At 37.0% G+C, this 23635-nt stretch overlaps 1 protein-coding gene across 16 annotated transcripts in view; it reads left to right on the forward strand.

Annotated features, from left to right (window-relative positions):
• LOC135198758 (far upstream element-binding protein 1-like) overlaps positions 1-16492 on the forward strand; it is a 77169-nt gene extending 60677 nt beyond the window's left edge. For 14 of the 16 annotated variants that reach the window (XM_064226655.1, XM_064226662.1, XM_064226657.1 and 11 more), the window contains 3 exons: positions 9902-10138; positions 11518-11638; positions 14438-16492. In XM_064226655.1, the coding sequence (XP_064082725.1) occupies positions 9902-10138; positions 11518-11595 (315 nt within the window). In that variant the 3' untranslated portion in view covers positions 11596-11638; positions 14438-16492. The remainder of the gene's footprint in view (positions 1-9901; positions 10139-11517; positions 11639-14437) is intronic. The other 2 variants (XM_064226667.1, XM_064226668.1) reach the window with 1 other exon arrangement.
• The last annotated feature ends 7143 nt before the right edge of the window (positions 16493-23635 follow it).

A 23635-nucleotide genomic window follows, 5' to 3' on the forward strand; every position in this document is an offset into this window, starting at 1 on the left:
AACAGTTGAAACTGGGGATACGAATATAGAAAGAAACACTTAACACAACAAAGGTTTATTTACAAGCTTACTAACAAAGATAAATGCAGAATGGTGTCTCCTATTTACACAAAAAAGGCAAAATCTTACAATGCGTGAACTGGGGGAACTGTGAGGTAATTCAAATAGTTGCTGGCCAGGTTTGCCACTCGAAGCGATGGCTTCACAAAAGGAGAACTGCGATTGCAGACATCTTCTTGACTCCGTATTGCAGAAAATAATATCTATTCTTGATACTTGAAGGGCAGGAACTTCTCTAAACCTCTTGCAGAACGTTTCTTCTTTAAAGTCTTGCTCTACATCGAAATGTCTCTGTTGTCCACTCCTTAAGAAGACTTGACCAGAATTCGACCAAATACTCTCGAGTGACTTTTCCTCTGAACCTTTGTAGGTTCCTTCTTCTCTTATCACTCTCTGATGATCTCTGATCTCTGCTGCTGAGCTCTCACTGATAATCTGATCTGTGGCTCTTACTGATGATCTCCTACTCTGTGACTAACTGATGATCTGCCTTCTCCTACTTCGTCCGTCGTATTTATACGGCATTCTGGGGGCGGGTCCTATGGCGAACGACAGACTGCCGAGATTACCGGAACAATTTAAAAGTTTCTCGACGAAGTATTGCTTCAGAAGTCTCTGCATTTCTCGCGACACTTCGGCGCCTGTCAAGTTTCACAAAACTGCTGCCAATTTTAGAACAAACATGAGAACAGGCACTTCCAACAGCTTCGCGAATGCCTCCTTGCTGCAGAATTTCTTGAAGATTTGTTTTCCTTTCCTTTATCTTCCTTTGCTATACAGCAATTACCATTACACGTCCTCCCAAAAAAGAAAAAATGAAATAAACTTATTTTTTTTTTTTTTCTAAAGAGAAACAAGAATTAACCAGCAGGGGAACAATTCTGCATAAAGCTTTAATCTCAGGGGATACGTTATCTTTAAAGTTTTCTAACAATGAAGTTTTTTAACAACACTGAGTTCTTCAAATCCTCAAAATCATCAACTTTAGCAGAAGTTAACCAATTGAAAAACAGCCTTTCTAACTTCTTACCGTATTCTGCATACGTAATATTTTCATCCTTTCTCAGATTTCTAAATTTCTTATGGTACGCCTCCGGTAATAGCCTATACGCGCTAAGAACAGTTTCTTTCACGATATAATTATCACATTCCTCCTTAGACATGCAAATATACACAGTAAGTGCCCTCCCTACCACTCAAAACTGACTGTAGATATAAAGTCCACATTTCTTTAGGAGAACATACTCTTTCCATTAACTTCTCAAAACACATGAAATATTTCGTTACATCTTACTCATCAAACTTTGGTACTAATTTCAGCACTGCACTCATACCTAACCTATCTGCTCCGTTTTCGTTCTCGCCTGTCCGACTGTTACGAGTACTTTCCCTTAACCGAGCAATTTCCAATTCATGCAATTTTCTGCGGCATTACCAACATTTCTCTCTTGCTGCATTTTCATTGCTTCTCTCTCTTTCTCTTGCTGCATTTTCATTACTTCTCTCTCAGCTGCTCTTTCATCTCTCTCATACTTCTCTCTTTCTTTTCAACATACTCACGGAGATCATTCCCCTCTAGACCTAGGAGCTTAACCGACTGTATAAACTCTTTCACCACCTCACTCATTCTGGTTCTTTCTATATTCTCCCTGTTTCAAACTGTAAAAGTGCTGGATATATTCTAAGCAAGGTTGCCACAATGTTACGAACCCCGAGAGAGAGAGGTCCACTCCAAGTTCTTTATAATGATAAACAAAAAGAATTCAACACCAACAGTTGAAACTGGGGATACGAATATAGAAAGAAACACTAACACAACAAAGGTTTATTTATAAGCTTACTAACAAAGATAAATGCAGAATGGTATCTCCTATTACACAAAATAGGCAAAATCTTACAATGCGTGAACTGGGGGAACAGTGAGGTAATTCAAATACTTGCTGGCCATTTTTGCGACTCGAAGCGATGGGTTCACTAAAGGAGAACTGCGATTGCAGACATCTTCTTGACTCCATATTGCAGAAAATGTCTATTCTTGATACTTGAAGGGCAGGAACTTCTCTAAACCTCTTGCAGAACGTTTCTTCTCTGAAGTCTTGCTCTACGTCGAAATGCCTCTGTCGTCAACTTCTGACGACGACTTGACCAGAATTCAACCACTCTCTCGACTGACTTTTCCTCTCTGATCCTTCGTAGGTTCCTTCTTATCTTATCTCACTCTGATGATCTCTGATCTCTGCTGCTGAGCTCTCACTGATAATCTGATCTGTGGCTCTTACTGATGATCTCCTACTCTGTGACTAACTGATGATCTGCCTTCTCCTACTTCGTCCGTCGTATTTATACGGCATTCTGGGGGCGGGTCCTATGGCGAACGACAGACTGCCGAGATTACCGGAACAATTTAAAAGTTTCTCGACGAAGTATTGCTTCAGAAGTCGCGGCATTTCTCGCGACACTTCAGCGCCTGTCAAGTTTCACAAAACTGCTGCCAATTTTAGAACAAACATGAGAACAGGCACTTCCAACAGCTTCGCGAATGCCTCCTTGCTGCAGAATTTCTTGAAGATTTGTTTTCCTTTCCTTTATCTTCCTTTGCTATACAGCAATTACCATTACACGTCCTCCCAAAAAAGAAAAAATGAAATAAACTTATTTATTTTTTTTTTTTCTAAAGAGAAACAAGAATTAACCAGCAGGGGAACAATTCTGCATAAAGCTTTAATCTCAGGGGATACGTTATCTTTAAAGTTTTCTAACAATGAAGTTTTTTAACAACACTGAGTTCTTCAAATCCTCAAAATCATCAACTTTAGCAGAAGTTAACCAATTGAAAAACAGCCTTTCTAACTACTTACCGTATTCTGCATACGTAATATTTTCATCCTTTCTCAGATTTCTAAATTTCTTATGGTACGCCTCCGGTAATAGCCTATACGCGCTAAGAACAGTTTCTTTCACGATATAATTATCACATTCCTCCTTAGACATGCAAATATACACAGTAAGTGCCCTCCCTACCACTCAAAACTGACTGTAGATATAAAGTCCACATTTCTTTAGGAGAACATACTCTTTCCATTAACTTCTCAAAACACATGAAATATTTCGTTACATCTTACTCATCAAACTTTGGTACTAATTTCAGCACTGCACTCATACCTAACCTATCTGCTCCGTTTTCGTTATCGCCTGTCCGACTGTTACGAGTACTTTCCCTTAACCGAGCAATTTCCAATTCATGCAATTTTCTGCGGCATTACCAACATTTCTCTCTTGCTGCATTTTCATTGCTTCTCTCTCTTTCTCTTGCTGCATTTTCATTACTTCTCTCTCAGCTGCTCTTTCATCTCTCTCATACTTCTCTCTTTCTTTTCAACATACTCACGGAGATCATTCCCCTCTAGACCTAGGAGCTTAACCGACTGTATAAACTCTTTCACCACCTCACTCATTCTGGTTCTTTCTATATTCTCCCTGTTTCAAACTGTAAAAGTGCTGGATATATTCTAAGCAAGGTTGCCACAATGTTACGAACCCCGAGAGAGAGAGGTCCACTCCAAGTTCTTTATAATGATAAACAAAAAGAATTCAACACCAACAGTTGAAACTGGGGATACGAATATAGAAAGAAACACTAACACAACAAAGGTTTATTTATAAGCTTACTAACAAAGATAAATGCAGAATGGTATCTCCTATTACACAAAATAGGCAAAATCTTACAATGCGTGAACTGGGGGAACAGTGAGGTAATTCAAATACTTGCTGGCCATTTTTGCGACTCGAAGCGATGGGTTCACTAAAGGAGAACTGCGATTGCAGACATCTTCTTGACTCCATATTGCAGAAAATGTCTATTCTTGATACTTGAAGGGCAGGAACTTCTCTAAACCTCTTGCAGAACGTTTCTTCTCTGAAGTCTTGCTCTACGTCGAAATGCCTCTGTCGTCAACTTCTGACGACGACTTGACCAGAATTCAACCACTCTCTCGACTGACTTTTCCTCTCTGATCCTTCGTAGGTTCCTTCTTATCTTATCTCACTCTGATGATCTCTGATCTCTGCTGCTGAGCTCTCACTGATAATCTGATCTGTGGCTCTTACTGATGATCTCTTACTCTGTGACTTAACTGATGATCTGTCTTCTACTTCGTCCGTCGTATGTATACGGCATTCTGGGGGCAGGTCCTACGGCGAACGACACAAACTCCCGAGATTACCGGAACAATTTAGAAGTTTCTCGACGAAGTATTGCATCAGAAGTCTCTGCATTTCTCACGACACTTCGGCACCTGTCAAGTTCCACAAAACTGCTTCAGATTCTAGAACAGTCACGAGAACAGGCACCTCCAACACCTGCTCGAATGCCTCCTTGCTGCAGAATTTCTCAAAGATGCATTTTCCTTTCCTTCATCTTTCTTTGCTATACAGCAATTACCATTACATATATGTTCCTTCTCTTAATTGTAGCTGTCAAACCTTGTCCATGCCTCATACGCTGCTGCCATCTCATCCTTCTTTTATCACTCTTCCAAGTGTTTAGCAAAACCTTCATTCCATCTTTGTCTGTCCACTTCTTGAAAATCTTGCTCCTTACCTCACTTCCTTCTAGGAATAACAGGGCAACAACCACAGCGTGTTTCTTTTTCTCAATACTTGTGACAAGCTGCCATGGTTTCACTTGTGTCCAGCAGTTGTAGCCCCTATCAGCATTGAAAATTGGCAACACCAGCCGCCCACCACATTCGCTGACATTACTTATGTTTAAGACTTCTTACCTTCTAAACTACAAGTTAATCTTCCTGCCACAACCACACACTGCTACTATTTGTTGATCGTGTAGACCAGTGTGTCAGGATAAATCAAAGGCAGATATAAAAAACTGACTTTATTTACCCAGAGATCCAACCTACCAAGTGCCTACATCATTACACTTCCTTGGTTCCCCTTCACAATTTAAACATGTCATAAAAGAGGAGAGTGAAGCGCAGTGTCATGCACAATTATTGTCAACAGAGGTTACATTCATGACCAGGTGCATTTGTAAGAAATGGCAGAAGAGATGGACTTCCCCCTTTTTGTCCACAAATAGGAAGTAGAAATATTAAAAATTCTTGGATTTGGAGTTTGGGTTTTAATCATAACAGATCTGGTATTATCCTAACATGGTTTAGAATTGGCCTTAACCACTTCACCCATAGTATACCCAGTTGATGTTCACTGTGATGGTCAGCTGTCCATTGGGCACATGCGCGTCCACTTTCCTAGATTTAAGTGCCTCGGGGCAAAGTACTCAGTAGCTGGAAGACTTGGAAATTTTAAATGTTGTTGTTAGGTAGAGGTGAAGCAAAACCACTTAATCCATCAACTAAGCCGTAACACTACTTACACAAAAATTACATAGAACACTACTGCCTCCAGCATGATGGGCATTGAGTCTAGGTCCCTCATTTTAGTGCAGATATGAATGAAATAAAAGGTTGCCCAGGCTGGTCAAGTGGGCCAAGGCAGGATGAACGTATCACAGATCCAAAAGCAAACGATTGCAAGTACTTAATGGTGGGATAACTTGCCAAAAGACAATCACTAGCGATAGTACATAAAGCACAGTGACTATATATAGAAAGATTAAAAGTCAAGGTAAACATAAAATCAATTACTATGAAAATTGCATTGCAAGTTCTTAGACACACTGGCTGGAAAAATTACGAACGGACTTAAGAGTCCAGTATTACAATTAGGAAAATTTTTGCTAATGCTAAAATAAAAGGGGAAGTTGTCAAAAATTTTATATCAAGTTGAATGGCCAATTTATAGGTGGTTCAAGTAAAATCCTATAAATCTATGTATATTACTGATATTCGTATATTGGTATTTACTATATTGATGGCTTCTGATGAATTGTAGAAGTTGAAATCCATAATGGGCTTAGGGTTCATTAACCCCTTTACCAAAAGCTTAACCAAACGTGAACATTGTTAGATACCGAACCGATTTTTCTGATAATTTATTAAATAGAAAGAAAATAGGTCATACTTTTACTGAAGTATCTCCAGAGAAAGACAAGAGAATCACAGAAAAATAAAATTATAAGTTTTCATAATTTTGTGTAGATGTTTTACATTTTCAGGCTTGTATGTCTAAGAAAAACAAACTTTCTTTGTTGCCTCTTTTTTTTCGCTTGTAATAAACAACAGCATCAGACTACAATGCTTTAGATGATAACTGTCCTGAAGCGCAAGGTGAAATGACGTACCCTAACTTCCCTTCCACTTGAGTTGCCACACTCGGTACGTACCACAAATGAGTGTTGCCATGTAACTTTTTTTTCTCCATCTATTTTAGAGAGCTTACAATTTTTTTCAAATACTAGTTTTTATCATTATATATATGAATTTGTGTGCATATGTAATGTATACACAGTATATATCCAAATGTCTGAATCTAGGTAGCCAGCAAAAATATCATATGCCTGGCAGTGTGTACCACCATCCTGAGCACGCCAGTACTGTCTGTTCCTCTAAACCCTTCAAGCAAATTACACAAATCATAAGGAGTCTAGAACTGAGAAGTGGAAGGTTGGTAGTATGTCTGTAACCCCATGTACCCAGTACTATGCAATAGTCTTGAATGCTGGTGGTAAAGAAGGGTTCAATAAAAAGAAGTAAAAAATTGTCTTGAGAACTGGACTCACTTATAATGAATGCAAGTAAAGCATGGAAGTTCTTGTAGACATGTGTTATCCTAAAATGTTGGGTTGTAATAAAAAATTTTATAATTTTTTAACACAATTTAAGTGCCTGCATCCCCTTTTAGGGGGCTTACTACCTACAGTGAACTTGTGTGTTGTTTGATGCTTTGTAGAGGATTCTAGAATTTCTATGTGGCATATGTTTACCCTTCAGCCTCATTCCTTTTTGGTTTTACAATTTATGTGGTCTCTTCCCACTTAATTTTCAGCCATTTTGTAACAATGAACAAATCCTTGGAGCAAGCTCTTTGAGTTCAAATGTGTGACTTGGACTTATCAAATAATATAATTCTCTCTCTCTCTCTCTCATCTCTGTCTCGCTCTCTCTCTTCTCTCTCTCTCTCTCTCTCTCTCTCTCTCTCCTCTCTCTCTCTCTCTGTGTTGTAGTTTGTGAGGTTAGGTTGTGTGGTATTTTTTATGTAATAGCCAAGTGTCTTCTGGCTAGTATAGCTAGCTTCTTAGTCATTAAATACATATCAGTACATAGTCTTAATTTTCTTTAAAGTAGGTGTAAAGCTCCTCGTTTGGTTTGACTGTAATGATCAGGTTACACAGATATTCTAGCATTGTTTGACTTTTCCCTTGCATACTATTCAGTGGGTTCATTGTAAGTGGATATTTATGATTGAAAGTGCTTTTTGTCCTTTAATACCAATGGGATAGAACTAGAACATTGGAAGGTAAAGAGAAAATGAATATATAAATTGTATTTTATATAGTATTGAGCTAAGAATGTTATTTAGGTGGTATGGTATTAATAATAAGCATTAGTTTTCATTCTTTTTATTCATGCATAACACTTTTCATAGACAGGATAATTTGTATTGTGCTGCTTATATCAATATAATAATGCTTTTGTCACTCACCATTTTTTGAAATTGCAGATTGTGTTATGGGTATGTTCCAGATATACAGATAAACAGTATATCGGCCATTGTCAGCAGTTTAAGCATAAACCTCCTTAATTTAATTTTCCCCTAAGATTGTTTATTTTGCTATGCACTAATTTCTTTTGATTAAACTTAATATAAACTGGAAGCCTGTCACGTGGAATTTGTTGATATTCTGTGTAGTGACTGTATATACTTTAATTTTTATCTTTATTACTATGCTGCCCTCCAGGATTTGATGCAGTTTAAATTAAGGTCTCTGTGCTTCATGTAACTACATTATTATGTGGCCAGCCCAAGAGATGAGAATTTTAGTTCTATGATTAAACTATCTGATAATTAATTCCTTTCATCCTAAATGTATTTTTGACTCTTTCCCAAATGCTTTTTGGGGATTTCTACATTGAAAGCTACTGTAGTTTTGTCAATGAACATGTAAGTTAGATAAGGAAATAAGTGAGGTATTTTACTTGAGCAAGTGATATGGTGGTTTTTCGTATTTGCTATATTGGTATGATGAAAATGTGAAGGCAGTGTATCATTGTTTGCCTTTTACATATTAGTCTAATTTTACTAACACAGAAAAGTATTTTGTATCCAGACCACTTACTGTTTGCTGTTCCCATTTATTTAAGGTGACTTGCATTGTTGATTGGTTATATTTTAGCATTTACAGGTCTTTCCTTTTGATCCTGCAGGACTATATGCCAATGGATTTATAACTGAAATATATTAAACTTTAGGTGTCATAGTTAAAGTAAGCATGTATGAACAGCTATTGTATACCAAGACATTTGTAAGGGTTTTGGGGCATTCCTGTGTGACAGCATACCAGAGATATTTGAGACTATTATTCTGACGTGGCATTATAGCCAGGCAGATTTTTCCCACTGCTTTTTGTTTTGAGTAGGCCAGGCATACCAAACAGTATTATTGGGCTGCGGAAAGGTATAGTAGATATAATGTTCAGAACTGTAAGAGAAAGTCAGTATTAGACTTGGTTGTCTTCCGAGAAAACCTTTATGGTAAAGATTTTGAGGATCCGGCGCAAGTTGAGGTGAAGTATGATGTAAATGTATGTTTATTTGCAAAGAGAACACTACTTGGTTATTGCATTGGAAATTAAAGTAACATTAAAGATTCCTATAAAAAAGTTTGACTGGTTTGATTAGTTGACAAAATCGAGCATTCACTTAGTTTAATTCAGACAAAATTTAATTTGTTCATGCACTTGAATGCAAAGTAATTGTAGTTTTGAGCCAGTTATGAATTATATCTTTCCCATGGATGGTGTGGTGTTTTGTTGTAACATGTTATATACTTGATGGATGTTGCCATAGCTATACAGTGAGGAGTTCTTATGGTTGTGGGGGGGGGGGACTCTCTCTCTCTCTCTCTCTCTCTCTCTCTCTCTCTCTCTCTCTCTCTCTTCTCTCGTTTTCAGAAAATATATTTTTGTCCAACCTAACGAATTTTGCCTGTTAGATTTTTAAAGATCTGTTAATGAAAGTTAGTGTTAATTCAGTGGTGTTATTTACTTATTCTTGAAATTATATCTAGATACATAGGAGGCTACACTGCAGTTAGTGTTGTTTTTCCAGTTTCTTGAGCCCTAGGAAAGTTATAATCCTAGATGGTCCAGGACTATCAGAAAGTCCATAGTGGGGTTTCTTAACCATATTAAAAAAGTAGTAATCATTATGGGCAAATCTCAGGTTTTTATTGTTCACAGAAGGTGGTTATAATTTCACACCTTGACACCTCCAGAATTCTAGTTAATGTATAAGAATCAAGTTGGTCACTGATGCTTTGTAGTTAATTAGCAATACCCTAAGGGAACCTTGACTGTTACCGATGAAGACTTAGATTTTAGCTATTGGTGTAGCTTTGTAAGAGGTTGTGTTAGGGAGATTAGTCTAAAATACACTGACATTTTAAGTGCTTGCATATTTATCATCAAGAACTCCTTAGACTGTGTAGAATGGGCTGATATGTTACCATGACCTTTACAGTGTTTAATATAAATGCCACATCATGCAGTGGAACTGTGCCTTTCAACACTAGGCAATTCAAAAGAGTGGAAGGGAGATTGAGTGAATGTGAGGGAGGGAAAAAAAAAAAAAAAAAAAAGGGTGAAGGTAGGTTCTTAGTCATGGTAATTGAACTGGAGTGATCTGAGTGTGGTTTGTTGGGCCAGGGAGGAGTGGGTGGGGCCCCAGCTGTCCCCAATGCCCCCCACCAACTGGGAGGAGCCCCAGGAGGTCCTGCGTCTGCAGCGGCGGCAGTGGCAGCAGCGGCGGTGAACGGCCAAGGCCCAGGGCAGCAGTCAAGTGGTGGGATGACTGACTACTCTCAACAATGGATTGAGTACTACCGGTCACAGGGTATGCACGCTGAAGCTGATAAAATTGAGCAGCAATTAAAAGCTGCTAAGGTTAGTAATTGGGGAGTAATATACACTTAAGTCATGTCTTCGTGAACTACTTACTCCTTTACAGGATGCATTGTTTGAGGTCATTAATATTGTATGTGTTCTAATGAGCTTCTGATTACAGAAGTGGTCTAGCATCGACTAAAGCTACAGCAGAGACTTCAGATACAGCCTTTCTGAAAGTTTTCGACTGCCTTTTATTTATTTTTTTAAATGCCAGGATAATAGCAGCACCCTATTGGCTGTTTTTCAATGCGGTTATACGTATCAGACTGCTGTACTTTATTGTCTAATATTGCTTTCAATATCCTGTGATGATTATAGCTCAACTTTGGCTCTTCTAGGTCATGAGTTGGGGTGTCTGCATGAGGTGTGTGTTGGACGCTAGTGAGCAGAAATGTAGAAAAATCATTGTATTGCATTGTAGTGGCCTGGAATTAAGCAACAGCTCTCTTGCATTGATTGGTTAATTGTAAATATTCAAAGTGCGGTGTTTGAGTGTGGAATTTTCAAAATTTTAAGTGGGTAGATTTAGAATTTAAGTACTAATTAACAAAGTGGTCTTTCTTTTTCATTGAGGTCTCATTTTTATATATATACATAAAGTTGTACATAGTTCTTGAATTGGTTATCTTCTTTTGAGGTGAAAAAAAAAATATAGGCCAGTTATTAAAAGTTTTTAGAAGAGAGAATACATTGAGACTGTAGTATTGTTTTGTATGTTCATTTTAGTTCGTTTCTTTTCACACTGTATCTGTACATATTTGTGAGTTGATCTTGAAATGTTTACATAACATGAATAGTGATCCTTTGGTTCAGAAAGAATTTAGAAATTGTTCCACAGCTGATTTTGTAATTGCTAGATAATTTATCTAATGTATAATGTTTAATCTGAATCCCAGTTTAGAAATATGTAATCAGTACTGGGTTGTTGCTAATTCATCCTTGTGCAGCAAAATTAGTTTTTGTTTTAAGAAAAGTTTAGGTTTGACATTTTTCTTTAACCTTTTGTGGTATTGCACTGGGAAGAAAGGATTAGGATACCAGTGAAGTATTTTAATCCCTATATTAAAACAAATCTCTTGCTATAATAAAGAGTTAAAATGTTTAAATTTAAAGGTTAAGATACAGTGCAGGATGTTGTCATGTGTGACATTGTTGTGGCTGATTTATTGCATGAATATTAACTTCATGGGTATTTTTCAGTTTTGGTTCAGCTTAATATATTGGAAGACTATGCCCTTATCGTAAAGAATAAATTTGATTTAAGTTGTGTAAATGAAACAAGAAAGCTGTTGCTATATTATAGGCAGCCTTGCATAATGTATAATTAATAGAAGGGACAGTACTTGGTTTAGCTCTAAAGTTGTCTGTCTCTACAGGGTGGTGCAGGCGGTCCTCCAGGTGGTGGCCCAACGGTGACCCCAATGTATAATCCAACATACAACCAGGGATACTAGGAATCGTTAGATATAGTTCAATCCGGAGGAACTTTATGAGCAGGTGAGTCTTTGTAAACTAATGGTCTTTGATTTTTTCAGGTGGTGTTAGTTCTGAGTCTCCTTACTTTTTTTTTCCAATTGCCTCAAGTTAATTTTATCACATTACTAGAACTGTGGTACAGTACTACCTTTTATAGGGGTCATAGTTTAAATATTTTATAGACTTTAATAGTACAATTTTAATGGAACTGTGGTACAATACTATCGTTTATAGGGGTCATAGCTTAAATATTTTATTGTCTTTAATAGCATAATTTTAATGGAACTCTCAAAGTGAAAGCTATTTACACCATCATTAGGTGATGGGAAGAAAGTGATTTTTGAAGTGTGTACTAACAATATGACTTAACATTTTTTGTAGCAGTTATTGTACTGACTACAGTAATTCATGTAATGGTTGAGGATAATATTCTTTCTCTCTCTCTCTCTCTCTCTCTCTCTCTCATAGCCAGTGTATATAATTAGCTTTGCAGATATTTATGTGCAGCCCCTTAAGAAGTTTCAGACCAGTTTAATCGCATTCGTTCCAACTATGTAGGTGAATATGGGTCCCAGTCAATCCAATGTGTGTGTGTGTGTGTGTGTAAGCTGTATACTGGGTGTTCTATTTGAAGGTGTGGTAAAATTTCTTTAGTATGTAATTATTAACTGCTTTGCAGAATGTTTTTCAGTTTACAAAGTTGGATGAAGTGGTAATGATAACTAGTTATTTGATGCATTGGTCAGTCTAGGATGAGCACCTCGGAATAGAATTTTGCAAGCAGTGCTAAGGCAAGAATGCATACTTTCATCTACTGGAGTTAGTGGTGGGGAAGAAAACAGTATGTGCATACACTCAAGATCTTTGGGTTCATGTAGAGTGTATATATATATATATATATATATATATATATATATATATATATATATATATATATATATATATATATATATATATATATATATATATATATATATATATATATATGTATAAATACCTTCATTACTCTGAAAAATCTGGTGAAAACATATCCTCAACCACAGGTAGAGAAAACAAATTAACTTGTTTGAGGGGTAATAATAGATGACTCATTTTTGCAGAATTATGATTCTACAGAATTTTATGTAGTATTGTTTCCAGTGTTTCTTTAAAGCATTGAAAAAGTATGTACAAGTTTATGTGGAAATCAGATATTGGTCCAAAAGGTGAAATGCCAAATGGGGTAGAAGGGGGAAGAGTAATTGAAATGAAAATTAATAAGAATACAATGTGGAAAAGATGGCAGTTCACATACTGTCAGAAACCAGAAGAACAAAGAATTAGAAGGCAGTACTATGACCTAGAATTATACTGATGGGAGGAGACTTAATTGGAATTGTTGAAAAGAACAAAATAGGTGTTGAGTATAGAATACAGCTATAAAGAAAATAACCAGCAGCAGTTTTGGAATTCTCCTTAACCAAGGGTATTTTAAAGATGATGATGTTAAAGGGTTAAGTTAACCAGCAAATATTTTATGAATAAAGCCTATACATTAAAGTTCTGCAAAGAATCATTGCTGTAGTACAGTAGGATAATTATTGCACATCAATTACTGTTAAATGTGTTCCGAGGCTAGAGAAAAATAAAGGATGTAAAAAATCAAGATTATTAAGTGGTTATCTGATAAGCTGGAAGCTGCAGTTTCTAAGATTGTAAGCAGAAGCAACAAGATGACAGGCTGTAGGAAGGTTCAGAATATAAAGACCTTATTTTCTGAATTCTGATAGGAAAGTGTGAGAACAGTGATAATTTAAGGTTTTTATGAAGAATAACTGCCTCATGGTGTTGCCTATGGTTTCTCCACCAGCTGTCTATCTAGTAACATGACCAAGTTCTTATTTATTACATCTTGTAAAACCATAAGCTAGTTCATAATACTGTACTCAAGTGCAAGGAGTGCTGTTACAGGAACAGATACTACTACCGTAGGTCCTGCTTACCGTAAAAGGCGACTAAAATGACAACTACTGCCTTGCAGTCTTAACTTTTTTTAGTAAAAGGGTAAGCACACCACCAATTACTGATATGAAGAGCTCTTAATTAAAAAGTTTCAATTTTTGTACACAATTTTTGAGTTTCTTTCCATCTTTTGATGCCAGAGTGTTTGGTGCACTTCCATGATAAGTGTGTGCTGATGAAAGAATGCGAGTCTTGTAGAATAATGATAATTAAAGAAAAAAAATCAGGTGATCTCATCAATCAAAGTATTTGATTGTATCTCAGTTTTAGGATTGAGAATTAATTTGAGGTGAATTGGCTCTACTTTAAATCTGCATTTGCCATTTAGATTATTTTTTTTTTTTTTTATAGACATGGCTCAGACCTAATGCCTTTTTATTTTATTTGAAAAGTTAACTGCTTATTGCTTTTCATAATTAAATTTTTGCTACAGTTCAAAAGTAAGGTCAATGAAACATGTAAATATTAGTAGTACAGTAGCATGGCTGCACTGAAGTACCTTGCCGGCTGGTTGGGCTGGCATCTCGCTGCAAACGAGGTAGCATCCCCTGACCTTCTTACCTGACCCACAACCAGTCTTGGATAAGATCGTCAATCCTGCTGATGGTGGAATGGTGGTATTATGAGTGGTTGACCAGATGTGATCTTGTTGTCGACACCGTTAACGATTGGCAAGAGGAGGTGATTTGATGGTGGGAGTGATGGTAGGTTTCTGGAAGTTGGTAAGTGTCAAAAGTTTTTAAGGAAAATCACTAACCATTTTATTTCAGGGAACCCTCAATAAATTTGAGAGAACAAAGTGTGATTTATCTTTTTCAGACCAATTGTTGTTGCCTTGAAGACTTCAGTTGTGGGTTGTTACGGACTCAATGTATCTCACATGTTACGATACTTAATTCGTGATGTCATGATGTACCCCCCGATATGAGATGATATTCATAAGGATCGGTGTGTGTGAAGCTGCAACATTTAAAAACATCAAGATGTAAAATGATTTTCTTGTCAATTTAGGGGTATCGGGCAGTGATAAACCTTCACTGGATTGGACTAGAAAGAAAACTTTTAGATTAGGGTGACTGGACTGAAGAGATGCAATCGTCCTACATTAGAAGAGATGGGTTTCTATTGTGTCCGATTAAGGGAAGGGTTTATTGCGGCACGAAACGCTTTCAAGTTGCTAATACCTGCTATTGTATTGAAGGGCTCTTCTTGCTAACTCAATATTTTTTGTTGATCAAATTCTGTATATAATATGCCACTTGGTTTAATCTTTCTATAATAGTTATGCCTATTGTAAAGAAAAAAAGAAGTATATCTTGTACAAGGTAATCGTAGGTTTTATTGCTGTGGTTAGGGAGAAAATCTCAAAACAGTTTTGACTGGGGTAGCTAGGGTGGGCTTCGCTGACCTCTCAGAATGTGCATTCTTACTCTTTCCGTATCTTATTTTTAAGCCATGGAAAAGATTTCTATACTCCATTGAGGAAAATTACCCCATGTGTTTCTTTTGGTTTTTCGTTTTTATTTTTGTATTGTCGGCGATATTCGGAATTTTCGTGTGATTTCCTAACATCCTTTTACAGGTGGTTATTACCATTGATATGCCTATTGTTGTCATTATTATGATTATTATTAGTATTATATTATTTTCCTTTGCCAAAGAAATTTATATACCGTATTTGCCCATTGCTTTATTTGGGGGCTATATTTATGAATGTCTTGTTATATTTGTGGCCTATATTAGTGTCATTACAGGCTATTCAGTGATAAGGAGGAAGAAGATACACAATCACCACGCGACAAACAGGTAAATGTAGTCGATAATTTAGATTATACCCATACATAATCTTACATGTATAACCATATATAGTTAATGGTATATGTACATATGTCCATATATGTATCCTCGTGGATTTATTGCGTATCGTAGTTATATCAATTATTATTATGATTATTATTATGCTACCATTGTCCTTGCTTAGTGCAAGGAAATTATTAATTACAGTTTTCTCCTTGCATTATAATTTCTGTTTAATGGAGATGCCTTTTTTTTAAATTTTTTTTTCTTTATTTTTTTTTTTTAGCAATTCTTATGAGTGACGCTATTCTCCATACATAGTTTTATTAATATAACTGAATGAATGGTGCTTCCTGGTGTGTTATTTATAATCATATGGTTATTTCTTTTATGTGATGTTCCGAGATGAGTTTAGTTAACACGTGGTTTTAAAATACATGATTGTGGGTTTTTTTTTTTTTTCATTATGATATATTCTGAGTAATAGTACATTATTTACACTGTGGACTTGTAAGGCAGAGACTTACATTCTTGATTGTCAGTGGTGTTGAGAGGTTCAGCTCATTCCAAGCCAAATGGGGGAGGGATATATGGGTTGGGTGGGTGGGTAGGACAGAATATTAATTATTGCACGTAATTATCATTATCTTAATACTGTTTGTTTAGGTAAGGCCAGGCTACTTCTAGTATATTAGTTCCTGTCGCACTCTCTCTCTCTCCCTTTCTCCTTTCTTGGTCTCGCACTTGTTCTCCATATATTTTTGTCAGGAAGGTGTATCATAAATCTTAAGGTATTTCATTTTTCAGTGATGGAAAGCATAAATTAGAAATGAATTTTTGTTTTTCATCTGGTACAATTTTCTTGAATTTATTTTAAAAAGGAAATATACATGAAGGTTTTCCCCCCCTTTTTATTCTATTTGGAGGTCCACAACTTTGCTCAATTTTGCTGCACTGGCCGAGTGTAATTTATTGAGAAATTGACCAATAAAAACCTTCTACACTCCAAAACTGTGTCCTTTTAATGCCCTAGCACTCCACTGTATTCTTTTGACCAATAAAAGTGTGTTACAGTTACCTATTGAGTTTTATTTTACATGTATGTACTATGTAAAGCATTCTTGTGTTAAAATTTTATACTTTTCCCCCTAGGAAGGGATGGGATCATGGACGAATTAATACATTACCCTAGATCTACAGTGGTGCTTTTAAGCCATGCAAGGTGAAAATTGTTAGTGTGTTGTATGTGTGCACATCATTATCACCCACTTTTGACTAGACGTTTAATCAAAGCCAAAAAAGCTCCTCAGTGGCGTTGTTTGGTATGGTGTTGGCGTCGCGCCTCGGTGATCGCGGGTTCGATTCTCGGTCATTCCACTGAGGAGCGAGAGAGATGTATTTCTGGTGATAGAAGTTCACTCTCGACGTGGATCGGAAGTCACATAAAGCCGTTGGTCCCGTTGCTGAATAACCACCGGTTACTTTCAACGTAAGATCACCATACAATCAAAGCATATAAAGAGGGGGGGGGGTTGTTCTATTAAATTCTAGGGGGTTCTAGGTTGTCATTGATAGGCATCAAAGCTTATTACCACCTAGGACTTGCCAGGTTAGCCTAGTCGGCACCAAACCTTTATTAAAATACCAGTGCCCCTTCCCAAGTGTCAGATAGTGTTCCTTTCCAATTATATGGCAGGCATGCACAGCTTTATTAAACCTTTTAATATTTAATTTTGCACAATAACATTGTTCCATCCATAATAAGTGTGCTTTAAAATCTACTGCTGTAAAATGGGTGCTCCCTGATATTTTTGGGAATAGTACACATGGTTGCTTCCTGAAGTTTTGTCAGTTTGAACCGCCCAATTCCATGGTGGGTGGTGAATTGTATAAAGTGGTACAGTACATGAAAGGCAAATGTTAATATTTTTGGCAATGAGTGAATGGATTGTAGTAATGAAAGGTAAGGTACTGGAGTTTTGCCTTTACCGCAAACATAGTAGGTTCCTGACTTGAACCATATGACAGATTGTAATTCGTCCTTATCAAATCGCACGTGGCTTCAACACGACATAATTTAGCAAGGTTGCAGATCATTGTCATTAGCTTCATGTCCATTGAACAGTGTCTACCACTAAGTGATTACCTAATCTGCCAAGTGATTTTGGTCTTCAAGCCAAATGACATGGCCAGCACGTATAAGTAATCCCAAGACGACTTGGTATGACTTATTCAATTGTTTCTAAGCACTTCGGTGGCGTGAATGTTATGGTGTTGGCATCCCATCTTGGTGATCGAGTTTGATTCTCGGCCATTCCATTGAAGAGTGAGAAATGTGTATTTCTGGTGATAAAAGTTCACTCTTGACGTGCTTCGGAAGTCACGTAAAGCCGTTGGTCCCGTTGCTGAATAACCACTAATTCCTTGCAACTTAAAAACACCATACAAACGAACTGTTGTTTCTAGCGGGTGTTGGCCAGTAATGTGCTTGAGGGAGTCCCACACTTTGGCCCAGCTGAACAAAGCTGATTCAAGGGTGTGGTACAACTCCCTCAATCTCCAACCCTTCCATCCTTCAGGACATGCCTTGATTAAACAAGACTGAATCAAGGATGTGATGAGAGGCATATAAATGACTGGAAAATCTATACTGATGGATCAAAATCAGAAGAAGGGAGTCATATATATATATATATATATATATATATATATATATAATATATATATATATATATATATATATATATATATATATAAAAGTTACCAGACTCTTCATCCATATTCACTGCTGAAGCAACTGTCATAGTTGATGGCTTAAATCTTGCATCTGATATATTTAAATTCACATATAGTAATATATACTATACTAGTGCCCCGTTGCTGAATAACCACTGGTTCCATGCAACGTAAAAGCACCATACAAACAATATATACTAGTAACCCAAGTGTTTTATAACCCCCAAAGTTTAACCCTACCCAGGAAAGACTTTTATCTTTGTTTGCCACAAATCAGTTTTGTTGGGTTCCTCTGGGCACAGTGGCATAGAAGGGAATGAACTAGCTGATAGTGAAGCAAAGGATGCTACGATATGTGATTCCTTAACTAATGAGCCACATTTTGATATGCATCCAGTTATTAGATAAAATGGCCGTAAGAAATGGCAGCAGCAATGGCCTTCATCTTATTTTATCCACAAATAGGAAATACAAGCATAATAGAAGTAGTTTTTATTTTCCGGGCTCGGTTTTAAAGATTCGAGGTCCTAACACACCTTAGGATTGGCCATACCTGCTTCACCCATAGTTATATTTTAGAGGGAGCCAGTGGCCGCCAGTTTGTGCTCACTGTGATGGTCAGCTGCTATCCGTTGAGCACTTATGGTTGCACTGTCCTAGGTTTAGTTGCCTTCAGTCAAGTACTTAACAGCTGGGACGACTATTTTAGAAATTTTAAATGATGAGGTAGATAACCTTATGGGTTATCTGAAAGAATCTTGGTTATCTTAAGATATGGATGGTTTCAGTATATTTAGTAATTTTTAATTTGTAAAGTTAAATTATCAAAATTTTAAATTTTTTTTTTCATTTTTAATAACTGTACCTTCCTTAAGAAGTGTTTCTCATTTAATATTTAGCAAGTGATAATTTTGTTTTACTTACTGAATGTTTAATTACTCTCATTAAGCTCTAATGATGAGCTGCCGGTATGCTCATGACTAATAAATGAACTCCCGGTATTGCCCTTGAAGTATTTTGCTTCTGAATACATATCAGTCGATCGCTAGTTTCCACTACGAAATACAGCTTGATATTGAACTGCTGATCTTCACAAATTAAACCATGTTGCGTTAACAGGTACAATATGAAAGTTAGTCACATTTGCATGTTAGTTTTGACAATTTTTGTTATTTAATCACATTTAAGCAGTGTCCTAATCTTGTAGACAGTTTCCTCATGTACAGGTACATTTTGCAATAACTGTTAACCCCTCCTTCCCAGTTATACCAGAACTTTTTAAAATTGCACTGTCCATGCAACTTTTATTTTAAGTAGATCGTACTGTAATGTTCAGTTTGTTTCATTTTATATGTCAATTTCCGGAGGGATACTTAGAACAATAGGCAGGTACAGTAATAGTTTTGAAAGCTGCTAGTGTTAACCCCTTTATGGGAAAATAATGTAAGAAATGGTTCTGGCTTTCAAATGTATAAAGATCATATTGCTTTTGGCTGGGGAAAAGACCCTGATTACTATGGGACCTTGGATCAAAACCCTTAAACTGCTTTTTACCATTAAAAGACAGCATCATACTAGAAGGCATCCTTAGAAATATGACTTTTATTAGTTCATATTGGACTCGGAGCCAGTTATTGCATCCATCAATCCCATATAAATTGTCCTAAGCTGTAGCCTACAAATATGGTACAGAATTTTTATCGCACCTATTTTCTTGAAAAGGTGTATTTTATCAAAGTAAGTTTTCTCCACAAAAAATGTGGGAAAGATGTGTGGCTGCCATGGACTTGAGATTGGTTAAAAAGATCTTTTTCAAATTTAGGAGATAATGGTTATTTCCAGAGTAAAACACATTTGCTTCCAGTGCTAAATACAGCTAAAAGTAACTTAACTTAGAGCACAGTAGACTAAGTTCCTTTGCACCAATGTACGAAGTGTTAACCTCATTCAGGGACTGTTATCAAAGTGACTGAAATGCGCACTGCTGCTACTTTTGATCTGCCAAGTTCTAAAGGTTGCTAGGGTAAGCATGGTCAGCCCAAAGTAAGATTTTCTATTTGGCTTTATACACTGAAGTGAGATGTCTCCACTCTTCTATCCATTGCGCTGTGACTTCCTATCTAATCCACCTTTAGTGACTCCAAACTTTCAACCAGAAGCTTGTACCAATTTTAATGTTTAGTTAAGCTAAGAAAAAATTTCATGTAAAAAGGAAAAACGCTAGGCTTGGCCTACGGGTTATGATGAACGTCAACTTAATGGTCTGATTGAATTATTTGCTTTAATTTTTCCACCGTCACATCCAGACCTTTTAGTGTTTTAGCCCTAAAACACCATAATTCTTCTCTCTCTCTCTCTCTCTCTCTCTCTCTCTCTCTCTCTCTCTCTCTCTCTCTCTCTCTCTCTCTCTCTCTCTCTCTCTCTCTCTCTGTCTTTTTTTTGCTGTGAACCTGAGAATTTTAAAATGCTGTCATCTGTTTAGAACCTAGCCTAAAGAAGGTAAAGTGCCAATTTCTGCGCTAGGTTTTATATTCAACAATGTTTGCCTTTCACTTGTATGGGATACTCCTTGACATTTTTAATGTCTCTCCCCTTCATCCAACCTGTTACCGCTAATTTTCTGACTGCTGTCTTGCAATCGCTCCGCCTAGTGTGCCCAATAGATGATAATCTAACTCTTCAAAGGCCTGTCCTTTCTTCACAAGATGAGAGGTCCTGAGCTGAGCGGTCTCATTTCAATTAATTCAGCTTTCTCCAGAATATGGTCCTCATCTGCTCTTACAAATATGGGTTTTAGGTATCTGAAAAATCATTATCTTTCGCAATCCTCGCCCTCTTATGACATCTAAAAGAGTACATAATTTACTCCTAGAGTCTGCACCATTCGGAAGGCAATTTTCTGGTATGGGCCTTCTGTGCTTCACCACGAGTTTGTTTAGCTTGTAATGATTTTCAGTCCCATTTATCTTAGATATTTCCATAACCTCCCTTGTTTCTGCTATTAACATCAGGTCATATGTATCGTGTATCTCGAACAAACCTGCCATTGTCTTTACAATACAATAACAATAACATTGACAAGTTTCTGGCACCCATTCCTTCCGATGTGGCCATGTAATTATGTATCTTAGTACATTCGGAATGATTCCTCTTGATCATAAAGTTAGTTTATCATGGTGCTTCTGTTGCCTTATTACAAGAGGCTCAAATCATTCAGCTTTAACAAATTTGTCACGTCTTATCTTTATCACTTGATTATGTGCTAACGATTTTTTTCCTTGCCCTGTTATTATTCACCTGAACAATTGTTGAACCTAGTTTACTAGGTTAATTTGCATATTTTAACTCATTACCAAGGTGACCCTTATCATTTAGGTTAATTTGCATATTTTAACAATCATGTGTGGCTGCATACTTATGGTTTTGGTGTTCCTTCAGCCCTAAACTGCATTGCGTTCTCCTTTGAAGTTTTCAGCCATTTCCTTCAGTTAGCAACTTTGTTCCACTTTCATCCGAGAATGAATGAATTCAGGAAAACAGAACTATACTCGGGCTACGAAAGATTGAGACTTTCCTACAATTAGCAGCGTTGACACGTCTCCCATCTTGCCAAAGGAAGTATTTAATCCTAATCCAAAAAGGTACATTTTCAGGATTAACCCATGGCCACCGATTAACCTCCTTGAGGCTAAGGTTAATCCGGAGAATGGACATATACGAGCGTACTGTCCAGCTATTTGCTTTTATTCACTGTGACTTCGCTTTTAAAGTAATCTATGCCATGTGTATGTATGCTTACGTTTAACGTATTTACTTATATATATGTACACATAGACAAACATGCAAAATTTAATTGGGGTTTAAATATTATATATATATATATATATAGATATATATATATATATATATATATATTATATGGTGTGTGTGTGTATTGCCCTAATTAAATTTTGCATCAAGCAACTCTGAAAATGTATAGGAAGGCCCAAGTAGTATAATGTTTTAATCACCAAGTTTTGCTATTGTACCGACGAATGGAGGGAGGTGACAGACAATCGAGACAATCCTCTTATTACTGTGACCGCGGTGTGACCCTCAGTGGTCATTTCCCTTAATCATCCATACACGAGGAAATGGCAGCGCCGCTCAAAAATTTTGCCAAATCTACCAAATTGTCACCCTTTTTCCTGAAAAGTTTGAACGAGTATAAGAAAATATGGCATCAGTGCTAATCACCCTCGAGTCTCAACCTTTTGTAGCCAGAGTATAGTGTGTAGTGTTGCTCCATGGTCTTTTAAATAGTCGCCCAGCTGTTTTCGAGGTCACAAATTAGCCTAGCTTTCTGGTTAAGTTCCTTGATGATTAGTTACTAATATCACAGTCATGTCAACATCTTGTGTTCATATATATTTTCAGCATCCTGTAGATTCCAACCTGCCTTTGCTGTTCCATTCTTTCTTTTCAACTAATTCCTCCACTAACTAATTTTATGTTCCATGTACCAATTAACATATTCTTTGTTTATCCTCATCCCTTTGCAATCCTAATTATTTTCTTCCTACCCTCTGCTGTTTTGACATTTATGCCATTCCTCTAACATCTTGGTCCTCGCTACTTGCCTCAAGAGACCCAGCCCACTTTTCCATAAATATTGGAGGGGGTTCCGTTCTGGCGGCCCGATGATAATATGATAAGTAAAAATCGCTGATACCCAAAAATCAGCAATCCTTTGGGCTTATTGACGTGACAACCGGATTTTGGTGCTGATAACCAGTTAATGAGGCCTCTGTTAGCTATGCATCGGCGCCGAAAATAGGTGACATTCGGCGTTACACAAGTGCCATAAAGCCTGATCGCCAATACTGAGGCCACTGATAACTGGGGACTGCTTTATTCTATATCCAATTCGATTCAATTCTATGCCTTTCACTCTTCCTCCTGCCTGTCATGGACATATTTGGAGCTGTACATTGCTGCTTATGCCACTGATATTCCAAGCAAGTAGCTAACGTCACTTGCCCCTCTGGGAGAGTAATCCTTATAATGTGAAATTAGGCGGCAAACAGTTGCAGCTAAAGAAGGGAGACTTGTGTAGCATTCAAGTCATAACTTATCTGAAGGCCCTTTGGCTTTGGTTCCTGCCTTGTGATGAAGCATAGCATCTATTGCTGGTGGAGTGCAGAGTTACCTTGAGAAGCTACTGATCGTGAGAGGAAATTGCTTGGGTGCCTTACATGTGGTGGTTTCGACTCCATCTTTGACAGACATAATTGGTAACGTAGCATCTGTATCTCGCTTCTAAGGGACATGGAAATCTTCATTTATCATGGGAAATGCATACTAGAGTTTTCAATTATGGGAAATGCATACTTGAGTCAATAAGAAAAATCAAAATCAAATTCCATAGAACAGAGGTCCTCTTTGATGACCTTGTTGTTATTAGGTTGCTCTTATTTTCCCTGGACTCTTATCGTAGTTTTGCGA

The sequence above is a fragment of the Macrobrachium nipponense genome, chromosome 22 (assembly GCF_015104395.2).
Source record: "Macrobrachium nipponense isolate FS-2020 chromosome 22, ASM1510439v2, whole genome shotgun sequence".
NCBI classification, from domain to species: Eukaryota; Metazoa; Arthropoda; class Malacostraca; order Decapoda; family Palaemonidae; genus Macrobrachium; species Macrobrachium nipponense.